Here is a 13,504-nt window from a genome sequence, read left to right on the forward strand (position 1 = left end):
GTTTGGGATTCACTCAAACTTCCGATGAAAAGTAGCTCCTTCGGCCGGAAAATATCCAATATTAGGAACAAACTTTGTCTCCTTTTTTAAATGAAAGTTACGCTAAGTTAGTTAATTTATAACGTAGATGCATTGTAATAAAATGGATGCATGTTTGAGATGGAAAGCAGCAGGGATTTTGCAGTGGTCGACAGTAACGTCAGCTTGCTGCGTATGGAAACAGGTCGTTCGGACGAGACTATTTACTGGAAGGGGACTCATCTTGCCACAATCTTGGAAAATGGCTTGCAATCCGGCAGTGCTAATTACAGAGATTAGATAACCTGCTAGTAATTGCCGACTACTAGTAAATTGCTTTTAATGTATTTTTTCAGAGTGTTTATTTTGAAAGAAGTTGTAATACTTTGGCAGCATATCCGAGAGAGCCAAGTCAGGTAGCTACTTTAGCGTTAATTAAAAACCAAACGCCGCATTTAAGAGGATTAGCGTTACTTGTTGTTTGTCTGGTCAGGCGTCTGTTGCAGAGGGACGGACCAGGTGCGAAGATTATACAAAAGTGTTTTAGCTTATTCTACACTGATGAGTTTTCATCCGGTTTTGCATCCCCCTCTGTTTCCGCCAGCCTTTCTTGGGAATTGTCGTGTTTCAGAGATGCATTGAGGTGTTTCTTCTCTAATTTACCCCACAGATCTGTCTGTCTGATGATGAACCTTTTGACCTGTGACGTTCACACCGTATTCGAGGGGACAGCAAGGAGAATACATTCTCTGGACTAAGTGAAAACCTTCCTCCTTGAAGAAGTGTGAAACATGCCCTTGCCATTTGGCTTAAAACTCAAAAGGACTCGAAGGTATACAGTTTCAAGCAAGAGCTGTCTTGTCACTCGGATTCAGCTGCTCAATGGAGAGTTTGTTGAGTTTACACTTTCAGTGGAGAGCACCGGGCAGGAATGTTTGGAGGCAGTTGCTCAGAGACTTGAGTTAAGAGAGGTATGTATGTATTTTTATGCAATACAAGTGCTGATTGTTCTCTCTTATAGACTTTTCGTTACTCACCACGGGAACACAGTTATCTTTTGGTCACATTCTTACAAGGCACTGAGAAGCCGGACAACCGTTAATTTAATTAATACAATCTCTCATCTCTGTCTTGCGTATGACATGATTTAGAAATGTGTCAATCACATACTCTACATTAGTGAATACATGTATGTAGCCAACTCATTGTGCAGATATAGCAAATATATTATGCACGTTTGGAACTTTTTCACCCAAGCATGCCAGCTCTCACAGAGACCTTAACATGGTCAAGAAAAGTAGTTCTGAGTCAGGCTGTAATAATGTAGCGAGCTTCACGTCTGCATTTGGTCGCTGTGGTCACACAGTGAAAACCACCTGTTGGACATGAGCTGAAAGAGATGCTGTCATTTCCAGTTGCACCTCAAATCAACAGTAGAGGCTGCTGAATAAACAGGCACCCTGGCCTAGTCTGAACTTGCACTATATGACTGTTATTCTGCTGGGTAGTGTAGCCAGGCTTTATTTGTCATTGGTCTGCCTAACAGTGCCACTGACAGGCCTCCACCCTCATTTAGAGTTCTTCTTGTATGCAGAGGGTAAAAACGTATTGATTGATTTTTGATGTCACAGGGGTTGTTTGAGAACCACATGATTGCACTGTCAGTCTTTGGTAGGAATGTTATTCAAGTTCTGTTGTAATAGATAATGGAATTTTTTTTTCAGTGATCAGACAACTAAAGTTCATCCTTCAACCACAGCTACATGGGTTAATATATCCTGTGTTTGACTATCTATGTTGATTCAACTTTAGCCTGGTGTTGGTACCGTTTAATAAGGACCATCATTTTTGTTTTAATTTAATGTAGACAATTTACGAGAAATTAGATGACTGAACGTTTCTCTGGGTTTTCTCTACATTAAAATGAATAAAAACACCAGAGTAATGTTGACATAATATTTATTCATAGTTGCGAACCAATGCTGTCTAGTGTGAAGCAGTCATGTTATTTTCTCTTTGTGGTTTGAGTGTGGCTGCAAATCACAACAGTTCTCTTTCAGCTAAATTGTCTTTGATAAACAGCGAGCCTCGGGGTTACTTTTATTTCCAGTGTTCATTGTGAGATGTTCAGACAGTCACAAGACTGAACAGGGAGGGCCAACCGCCTATAAATCTATATGAGTTTCTCATGGCTGAGTTTTCAGGTCTACATATGTTTTGAATGTTAAAAGGATTATTTAGAGAACTCGTCCAGATGTGTAACAGGAGAGACGTGACATTGATTGCTGATACTTTAGATTATATGTGCATACCTCTATTTACAGTATTAATATGCACACACTGCATGAAATTGGTCTCTTAGCTCTCAAGTCAATCCTTCTTGGTGAAAATGTTTTGTTTTGTAGATGTGTATTAAAAGACCAAGGCAATGCAACATTTGATTTTCCATAAATGTGTGACTGGCTTAAAGTGAGCGGGGTTTCTATGGCGACATGGTGAAGCTTTTCATCAGCTGAATCACTGTGCTCCCACTGCCTTATCTCTACTGCCTGAAGGCAGAGAAAAGCTCTGTGAGGATGGTACTTGCAGAAGCCATGCTATTAGGAATATCATGGTATATCAATATATATGAACAAATCCCTATGTAACAACCTTCAGAATAGATAGATAGATTTCTGGCTTAGTGAATTTGTTTTCTTTCCACATAGTCTGAAAGAACACATGTTATGGTAGCCCAGAGCCTAATATTCGACATTGCTCAGTCCAAAAACTTTCTTTTTATGAGACTGGTATGAAACGGTCAATTATTTCAGTTTGTTATGGCTCTGTAAATTACAAACAAAAGCTTTGCACTGTATTCAAAGCTCCAAGCAATTTTAATTGTGCACTAATGGATGATGATCTCAAGCAGTGATATAATATTGTTCTAAAGTTTGATATGTCATATATGTGAATGTGCATTCCGTCTAGTTTAGGTTCAAACCTATATTGTTGTGCAAGATATTCTAGTTGTCTTAGAATTTCCTTGATCAGTGCTGTTCAGGTGTAATGTTTGTGCTTCCTTTCTGCACTTGTTAGATAACATACTTCAGCCTGTGGTACTACAACAAGCAGCACCAGCAGAGATGGATTGACTTGGAGAAGCCACTGAAAAAGCAGCTGGACAAGTATGGGCTGGAGCCCACCGTTTACTTTGGAGTCGTGTTTTACATCCCCAGTGTCGCCCAACTACAACAGGAGATCACAAGGTGATGTTCCATCAGTGACGTGAGGGGTCTTGTCTAAGCCCCTTACTAGCTTAGTGACTTAAGTTATACATTGTATTTATGAAATGAGTGCCAAGCACAGTTTAGAGGAACAAAGTTGTTTTTTTGTGTCGGTAAAAAGGCTTTGTCCAGGTTAAGGTGGCCTGCATGGCAATAAGTTAAAGCAGCAGCTCAGGTGCAGTTTTACCCCTTGAACCAAATGCCAGTTTATAGTGATGTCTTCTTACCTCGTCCGGTGCATTTCCTTTCATACTTAAATTCAAGCAGAGCGGTCTCAAGTATTCATCTTTTAAGTATGTCGTACATTATTTGAATAGTGCTGCACTTGAGACGGTTTGCTCTTTAATGACCTCTCGGACATTGCTGCAAACCTGAATGAAGTCGTCATGTTTGCTTGTTGGCTGCTTGTCTATTCGCCACTTCTAAGTAACCCTCTGTTTCTCCACAGATATCAGTATTACCTACAACTGAAGAAGGATGTTCTGGAGGGCAGGATCTCATGCTCACTTGAACAAGCCATTCGTTTAGCTAGCCTGGCAGTGCAAGGTAATATGAATGTATAATACTCGCTGTTTGACAAGCCTGGTGTTCTCTTGGCATAAACCTTTCTGCTGTCACAGATTTAAGTCCCAGGAAAAGTAATTACTGCTTTAACACTACACCTCCCCCACATCTGCACAATTTAATTGGAAATATTATACTTATTTTCTATGATATCTCGACAGGACGTTTGTGCCAGTTCAATATCATTTCCCCAAAACTCTGCAAGTTTGCTAGGGTTAAGTTTTTAGTAAACTCCAAAACGCCTTTTAAACTCCATCAGTGCAAGATACTTTTTTTTTTCTTCTTGCATTTCTGAAAACACAGCTAGAAAACTGGGACTCAAGTGTGTGTGCTGCTCACAGAAATTTGTCTCAAACCTTTTGTTCAATCACTTACCCGAGAACAATTATAAGAACAATTTCATGATTCTTGTTATATGCAGCTCCTTGCAAGCAGCATTACACATAAACTAGGCTATTAAAATCAGGGGGGGTCATGGGTGTGTTTGTGTGTGATTGTGCCCTCCCCTTGCATGAGCTTTAGCTCTGACACATCCTCCAACTTTTGCCTAGCCAGAAGAATCTCAAACACTGCTGGCAAAGTTATATCAGGAACTGCAACCTACTGGCCTGGGCGTTAGCATAGCAGAGCCGCTGAGATCACTTGCTGCTGCAGCCATGTTCGAATGACTAGCCAGCGTGCAATATGTCCATTTGAAGAAAAGCCAGAAGAAACTTAGCAAGTTCCCTGATGATTTAGTCACTGCTTAAGTTGTCATGCAAACTTGTAATTGTGCTGTTATGTGGTTCCTATTTTCTGTCCCTGGCTCGGATATTTTAGAGTGAAGGGCAGTTTTTAGCTTTTGAGCAGTGCTGATGCCTGGGATACCCAACATAGTTGTGGATGTTGCCAGCAGGCAGACTGAAGCTGGTAACTGTTTTGGCCCTCTATGCTGTCAGACGCTGAAGCAATTCCCTTTCCTAACAAACGAGCCCCTCCTCTCCTAAATTTAGTCCATCTTGTCAACATCTTTTCCAAAAGGCATTACACCATACTGCAATTCTTAGATGTCTGCTTTGCCTTGTCCTAAATGTAGAAATGGATGTGAAATAGAGTTCATTCAGAGAGCAGAGTATGCCTTGCTGCATCAAGTCATTTACTGTGTCTTTTTTTTTCTCCACAGCTGACTTTGGAGACTTCAACCGATATGATTCCCAGGACTTCCTCCAGAAGTTTGCATTGTTCCCTATTGTAAGCATTTTATTTTGCATGGTCAACATGTGAAAGGAAAAATGTGCCTGTCCTGTGCTCATTTGTGTTTTCATACCAGCGTTGTATCAATCCCGACTCTGTCTTTGCAGGACTGGATCCAGGATGAGCGAGTGCTGGAAGAGGCCACTCAGAAAGTGGCTCTTCATTATCAGTCCTTCAGGTGAGCAGCTGTTCTCAACATCTGTCTGCCTGTTCTGTGTGTGGATCAACAGACAAATAGCTTTGCATACTGCACAGACAAACGCATTCCGTTTGCATCTATTGATTGAGGGAAATCTACTTTATTATTATGTCATCATCTGGAATCTCACTAAGGTCATATGTAAGCCATCTCTTGTGATTTACACTTGCACAGGCTGAATAGCCCAAATACACCCAGCCTTATACCATACCCTTTTTTTAGCCACTCTGTCCTAATTATCACTCCATCGATCCCATCTCATTTACTACTCAACTTGTAATCATTATAACAAATTGGATTGCACACAGACTTTTTTTTAATAAGAGCAACATCGTGAGATTTTGTGTTTCTTCGCTTCTTAGTGGTTTTTATTTAGGCTCCTGTTTGACGGTAGTTTTATCATGTTTTTGTTGCCCTTTTTGTCTTTTTTAGGGGTTTATCAGCCCCTGAAGCAGAGATGTTGTACATGCAGGAGGTGGAGAAAATGGAAGGCTATGGCCAGGAAAGCTATCAAGCCAAGGTACGTTTTTGTGGTCTAGCCCAAACGTCGAGGAAGTATGAAGTCCGCTTACTAGAATCTGAATTCGTAAACGGCATATGGTCTGTCTGGATTCGTTCACATGAAAGACGGTTCTGAATGTCTTTATCCTCTCCTTTTAATCTAAACAGGACAGTACAGGAGCAGATGTTTCCATGGGATCCTGCCTCGATGGCATCTTTGTCAAGCATAAAAATGGCAGGCCGCTTTCATTTAGGTAAGTCTCGAAACAAACTGGGGACTGTTTAACTATTACCGCAGTACCTAAATGTCCTGAAATATAATCTACCGTTACAAAAAGCTTTGTCTGGTAAAGTGTGACTGAGCACCAATTGTATTGAATCAGACAATCCTGTCTGTAGCGAAAAAGTTTTGTGGCACAGCTCAGTGATTCTTGGGTGACTTTGTCTTCTGTTATGTGCCTGAATGTGTCCCAAGAGGAAATGAGTCAGCTAGACTGTGATATTAACTGAGCAGGCTTGTGGGAGCATCAGTCTAGTGAGTAAGTGTACATTCTTGACCTTGGTTGAATTGTATCAATCTGCATTCCTTTATGAGTTCTAGATATCTTTTTGATTGACTCCTACATGTGTGTGGTTTATTACTATGCATTGTTAAAGCAGCGCCACGGTCTCCTTTAAAAAAAATGCTGCAACGTTTTGTGGCCGCCATGACATCATGTGTTTTTCCTCTTTCTCTCTGCCCCCATGCTTTAATTGGCTGTGTAGGTGGAATGAAATTAACAACATGAGTCACAACAGGTCCTTCTTTGTCCTGGAGCTAGCCACCAGAGAGGAGAGTGTCCAGTTCCAGACCGTAAGTCTCTGCTACCAATGCACCTCCATTTCTCTCCCCATCTCCTTGAAAATGTCAGTTTCTTATTGGATTTAGCTAAATTAGAGATTGCCGTGAGCTCGTCTGAACAATGCCCCTATGTTTGTGTGTGGGTGTGGCTGTATTGGCCAAAACTCCTTGTCAAAGTATTTGAGGGCATACACAGGATTGGCTTTGCTTCAAGATAACTAAGCAAACACCACCTCCGTACTAATTGCCTCACCATCTCATGACTTTTCTTCTCCTTTTTTTGTGTAGGAAGACATGGAAACCTCCAAATATGTGTGCCGGATGTGTCTGGCCAGACTCAAGTTTTATAAGATTAACAAGAGTAGCCTGTAAGTGTTTTCTTTTTAAATGTCTAGCCTAGTTCCTGTCTCTTTGTTCCTTGTTGTCTCGTGCATGTGTCTCCTCTTTGGTGTTGCCTCACTTCTATCCTCCTCTCTCTTCAGAGAGGAGTGCGACCCCCTGCCTTCTGAGGGCTCCCAGAAGTCCCTTCTCACTCTATCCTTTCCTCGCTTTCCAATGCTCTCTCGGCCCTCTCTGCCTTCCAATAAGGGGTGAGCAACACTCTCGGCCACCGCCTACAGTGTGGCTGTCAAGCAGGGGCCAACACCCATCCCTCCCTTATTGCCTAGCCAACCTTGCACAGCAAACATGCTCTCTGCTGTATAACTTACAGGGGCCCTTGTTCTCGAACCATCTAGGGACTTTTCATCCAAGTAAAACAAACTAATATTTGATTTACTGTTCCAGTAATTAATTACTTTAGCTTTCATCAAATGTTTCCAGATCAAAATTTGTCTACGCTTTTATTTAGTTTGTTTTTAACACAGAAGTTTACCCTGTTTTTGTTAAATGCGAGCCAATCAAAATTCGAAACACATTGCACAACTCTTCTCCATTACACCATGCTTGCTGGAGTACTTAAGAAAAAATGTTGTATAGTGTACTGGAGAAGAGTTGAGCAACGTCTTTTTAAGTTTGATGGATTTGTCCTGCTGTGTGTGTGTGTATGTGTGTGTGTGTATGTGTGTGCGTTTTTTAAAAGTTAAATGTCAAAAGGATGGAGTAAGTTCTTGGAAGTATTGTAAGTAGTTGTACCTTTTTGGTTTAGGTCACTCTTTTTGACCAACATTTGTTTTCCCACCAGCCAAACCCAGCCAACAGTCGTTAACCCAGTCAGACGGAGATCGTCTACTAGAATATCTCTGGTATTGGCCTTGCTCACTCAAAACACACTTTTCACATTTTCTGTGCTTGTATAATTCCCTGATGATTTTCTGGTTTGCATTTCAACACATGATGTATATTCAAATTGTTATCTATGGGAGCTTCACACCACAGTTATAATGAATTATTTCCTTCTGGACAGTATTCGGATCATATGAGCCGTAACTGAATCCCTCTCTTGTTGATTTACAGCCAAAGCCTCAGGCCTACATGATGCCACCGCCACAAATGCACTACAATGGTCATTTCACAGAGCCTTACACATCATCACAAGGTAACTACTATAAAGAGATTGGCCTGCAACTAGGAACCATAAAATGACTGCGTGAGATAGCTTTTGAAGTTATTACAGCTACTTTAGGATGTCTTGTTTATTTGCTCTCCCACAGACAACCTGTACATGAACACTCAGAATGGTTATTACTACCATTCCCAGACCAGCCTGGACTGCTCTCCTCTGGAATACAGCAGCGGAGGGCGTTTACGTAACGGCAGTGTGTACAGCGCCCACAGTACCAGCTCTCTAACCAATCCCCAGCACTACCATCAGCCCTCACCCATGTCCTCCAACCCCTCTATTACTAGCGATATCACTAGGCCGGACTATGTGCCCTCTCATCGCCACAGCGCTCTCATCCCACCTTCTTACCGTGCCACGCCTGATTATGAGACAGTGATGCGTCAGAAAACCCGGGGAGCAGGAGGGGGGATGCTTTTGTCCCAAGAGCACCGGCAGAGCCACTCCATGAGGAACCTGAATATTGGAAACTCTTACGCCTACCGCAGGCCAGACCATCTCGTTTACAGCCAACCAGAGATCAGAGGGGAGCATGGTGGAGCAGCCCAACACTATCACTATCCCTTCCATCTTGGCTCCAGCTTCCACAGCCCTTCTCCATATCCCTACCCTACAGAGAGGAGACCTGTAGTGGGGGCCGTTAGTGTCCCGGAGCTGACAAATGTCCAGTTACAACAGGCGCAGGAGTATCCCGCCCCGAACATCATGAGAACACAAGTGTACCGACCACCTCCACCCTACCCATACGCCCACCCTCGGCCTGCTAACAGCACACCGGACCTGTCGCGTCACCTGTACGTGAGCAGTAGCAACCCAGACCTGATCATCACAAGGCGTGTGCATCACTCAGTCCAGACTTTCCAAGAGGACAGCCTGCCGGTTGCCCACTCTCTACAAGAGGTGTCGGAGCCTCTTTTCTTTGGACCCCCACCGAGAAACCCGTACCACGCTCAGAAGCGGAACTCCATTGAGATTGCTGGATTAGCGCATAGTCTCGAGGGGATGAGGGTCAAAGAGCGCACCGTGTCTTCTTCAGCAGCTGAAGCTATCACGCCCCCTCCGGCCCTGCGTGGCATTCGCTCCCAGGGCTCTCAGCTCAACGTGTTTTTGGAACGTACAAAGACTGGGGACAGGAGTGACATTAAGGAGGACGTGCAGTACGGACACAAAAAGTCCCTTTCCGATGCCACCATGCTGGTTCACAGTAGTGGTGAAGAAGAGGAGTTTGAGGAAGATACCGGACGCCACATTCCACTTTCTAAGGATGCTGTTCCTGACCAACCGCACCAAAGCTTGACATCTCTCTCTTCTCTGACGCCTCAGCAACAGACTCCCATAGAGCCACCTCCCGCATATCCCATCGGCTCCTCCCTGGACCCCTCCATAACCAGTTCCTTGACTTACAAGGTTCACTCCCTGATCCAGGAGAGCGAGCCTCTGTACTTGCTGTCAGATTTACGGCAGCCCAGGATTATGCCCTCTGTCTCTGAGGGAGATCTGAGTGGCCAGGCCAAGCAGAAGACTAAAAAAGACTTAAAAAAGAGGCCTGTGTCTGATGTGCCTCCTGGGAAGAAAACCGTGGAAGGTTTACCTCCTCCGGTGAGTCCTCTTCCCAATTACATTACGTTAATAAACATTTTAAAATGTAGATATTTCTCCATGCTGCCTCTGAGATATATCATATTTGTCCTCACTAAAAGAAGAGAGCATTTTATTTAAATGTGTATGAAAGCACGATTGATGATTTAGCAACTAGTTAATGTTTTCAGCATTTTAAACAGTTTTACTCAAGTGTATCGCTAACATATCACAACATTCAATTGTACTCTAGTTTTATATTGCTCTTTAGTTGCACTGGAATACCTCAGAGAACCCTGTTCCAAAAAGAAGAAAAAATGACCCCCAGTGTCTTGTCCAGATGTAGTAGGTCAGTGCGTCAGCACTTGGCGTGAGAACCTGATGGTTGCCGGTATTAAGTCTCCTCACAGACCAAGCACAGAGAGTGGACTGGTAGCTGGAGAGAGGCCAGTTCACCTCCTGGGCACTGCCGATGGGCACAGAATGCTCAGGGTCCCATCCACTGAGGCAGCCCCCTCACCCTGTTCTCTCCCTACATGCATAATGCATCGGTCCTTTTTTCTTTTTTTTTGCATGCAAGAATTTTAGCCTGGGTGTGTGAATAAATGAGAAAAAAAATAGTTTTCCCTTGCGGGATTAATAGTGTACATTTTTATTATTTTCTATAAAAGTAGGTTGTAGGCACGTGTTTTTCTCGACAACAAGGCATGTCTGTGCCTCTTATTTGGATCACATGAGTATGCATGGACCTAGTAATGGAAGTGGTTTCAGTGGCCAGCTATGAATGACGCAAACAAGTAACTCTGACACGTGTTGAAAGAATGTAGTTGGAAAACCGGACAGGTGACATTCCCTGAGTAAACAGCCAGCCCGGCTGACATGTCCCTCCCAACTTGTACACTTACTACTTCACTGCGAGGCTCGCGCACACAATCGTCCTCACTTGTTCTACCTCGACTCTGTTGTCACACCAGGGTATGAAGAAAGGAGCAAGGTCGGAGGTGAAGAAGATGGGCCCTCTGAAGGTGGCACATCTTAATGGACTGTCAGTTTCCAGGCAGCCAATGAATGAAATGGTCAAGGATGAGCCAGAAAGAGCCTCTAATGACGAGAGGGTAGGACACCTAAGAGTCTTTGAGTTCTACTTTCTTTTTTTTTATCAGTGATTTGCTTCTTGACAGATGGGTGTGTAAAGCGAAAAACAAACGTAAATGTTTAGTTTAGGCAATGAAAACTTTTGAGATGTATGAGATTTGTTCCGTGTTGGTATTGACTTCCTAACCAGGAGCTGCTGGTTTGATCTTGTTCAAGACGTTAACGTACAGCTGAACTAGTCCGCCTGGTTAATCTAGATAGTTAGTGTTTTTTTTTCATTTAGTCACTGTAAAAGTGAACAGAATACATACTCGAATCCGTGTGTCCTTTTTTTTTTTTTTTTGTCCAATGTAAATGAGGTCTGTACTACATTATCTGTGGTAGTGATGTATTTACTGTTTCCTTGTTTGTGTGTTAGTGTAAAATTCTGGAGCAGCATATGGAGAGGGGCGAGCTGCTGAAAGAGTATGAGAGTATCCCAAAGCGTCGTCCAGCAGGGGAATGCTCCATCGCCACGCTGCCAGAGAGCGGAGATAAAAACCGCTTCCAGGACGTCCTGCCTTATGATGACACCCGAGTGGAGCTGGTTCCCACTAAAGAGAACAACACGGGATACATAAATGCATCACACGTTAGAGTAAGTTGTGCAGAGATGAATCATAATCCTTACCTCTTGGCAAATCACTTGCCAATCATTTTTGTTTCATAAACAAGACAACGGAGCACCTACGCACCCAGAGGAAATATTTTTTATGACAAATGACTGCTCATGATGATTTTGTCACTTGCTGAAAATGCGGTTTTTCCCCTTTCCTTGGTTATTTCTGTGCATTTAAGGTTTGGCAATAATAGCAACATCCAATGTGCCCCACAAAGCGAACACCATGTCACAGTTTCCCAAATACACTAATGGAAAACTCTTTAATACTCCTGTTTTAGGAGTCATGCTCCTCATACAGCGGGGGTTTCAATAACTGCTGCTTAGTCACATTCACTCCTTCATTATCGAAATACTCTGCTGCTACTTTTTCTGTTTCTCAATCTCTGCTTTTAGAAGCATTACTAATAACCTCAAATAAAAATCTCCCTGTCTCATTAGATCACAGTAGGTGGACAGGAGTGGAGCTACATCGCCTCGCAGGGCCCCCTGTCGAATACATGTCAAGACTTCTGGCAGATGGTGTGGGAACAGGGTGTCTCCATCATCGCCATGGTCACTGCTGAAGAGGTGCGTTGGTGTCCTATTTACAGCTCCACGTATTTCATTCATTCGTCATTACCTGGGTTGACGTTTTGTGTCATCTGCTCCCTTCAGGAGAGCGGCCGAGAAAAGAGCTTCCGGTATTGGCCCAGACTCGGCTCACGACACAACACGGTGACATACGGTCGCTTCAAGATCACAACACGGTTCCGCACAGAGTCCGGTTGCTACGCCACCACCGGGCTGAAGATCAAACACCTCCTGACAGGCCAAGAGAGAACCGTCTGGCACCTGCAGTACATAGACTGGCCTGACCACGGGTGTCCTGAGGACTTAAAAGGCTTCCTGAGTGAGTGGGATCTGTAGCCGCTTATCCTTTTAAGGTCATAGTGCTTTTATGATCGTTTATCGACCTGGAAGACTGAAAATAGGACTAGTGTTTTGCATTAACAGCAACATTAAATCCGCACGGTGCGACGATACTAGATCGATTTTTAGAGAAATTAAGATAACTAGGGAAGACGATCCCCTAGAACTTTTGAAAAGAACATTTAAATGTTCCAAAGCTCAATGTCAAAACTGCTGTATTAATTTGTTGTGAATGGTCTTGTCTTTTTTCCCCCCCCAGCTTACCTGGAGGAGATCCAGTCTGTGAGGAGACACACAAACAGCATCAGTGACCCAAAGAACACCAACCTACCTGTGCTGGTCCACTGCAGTGCTGGAGTGGGACGGACTGGTGTGGTCATCCTGTCTGAGATGATGATCGCCTGTCTGGAGCACAATGAGGTAACTTCTTCATTTAAAATAAAACGACAGCTTTTTCCAAGTTATGACCTCAACACGTGTATATTTTCTTGGTTGCTTTGCCGTCTCCGTGTATTAAGATGAAACACTTCTACCTCCTCTTGTTTCAGACGCTGGATGTCCCAAAATACCTGTTAAACCTGCGCCGTCAGAGGATGATCATGGTTCAGACCTTGTCTCAGTACACCTTCATCTACAAAGTCATCATCCAGTACCTCCGCAACTCCAGGCTCATATGAGCACAAGTGTCTGTCCGGCCCGACTTAGTCCACCAGCATCCACCGTCCTCACAGGTGATGGGATGGAGTTGGCTCCAGATGTATACCAAACTGCCCCGTGATGATGCAGCTGTATGAATCCGTTCACTGCAGCGGTCAGACTCCTTCTGGTCAAGTCTTTGATCAGGCTGAAGGAATGATGTGTGAAACTACAAGAAATAATCAATACCACATGAAGGAGCATACAGACTTATGACCTGCCTCGAAACAGTATTATATATTTTATTTTTACATACTTGCTTAATAAAGCCCAGCACTTTTAAAGTACTTTGCTGTACATAATGAACCAATGTTATGCTGCATTTAAAAAAAACAATCTTATTATAGAAATGTATCAAAAACAGCTTTTTTCTTAATAAATG

At 43.3% G+C, this 13,504-nt stretch overlaps 1 protein-coding gene across 1 annotated transcript; it reads left to right on the plus strand.

Moving 5' to 3' along the window:
- Positions 1 to 809: 809 nt before the first annotated feature.
- ptpn21 (protein tyrosine phosphatase non-receptor type 21) lies at positions 810 to 13,103 on the plus strand (the record flags this gene model as incomplete). The annotated part of the gene is made up of 19 exons (XM_079225434.1): positions 810 to 989; positions 3,097 to 3,266; positions 3,733 to 3,830; positions 5,011 to 5,078; positions 5,189 to 5,259; positions 5,713 to 5,800; positions 5,950 to 6,035; positions 6,547 to 6,634; positions 6,911 to 6,990; positions 7,105 to 7,212; positions 7,806 to 7,866; positions 8,078 to 8,159; positions 8,275 to 9,782; positions 10,736 to 10,876; positions 11,275 to 11,493; positions 11,956 to 12,084; positions 12,172 to 12,406; positions 12,686 to 12,846; positions 12,975 to 13,103. 19 exons carry the CDS (start codon positions 810 to 812, stop codon positions 13,101 to 13,103), a joined length of 3,702 nt encoding a protein of 1,233 aa, XP_079081560.1.
- Between the last annotated feature and the right edge of the window lie 401 nt (positions 13,104 to 13,504).

This window comes from Taurulus bubalis (genome assembly GCF_910589615.1).
Source record: "Taurulus bubalis genome assembly, chromosome: 1".
In the NCBI taxonomy this organism is placed as follows: domain Eukaryota; kingdom Metazoa; phylum Chordata; class Actinopteri; order Perciformes; family Cottidae; genus Taurulus; species Taurulus bubalis.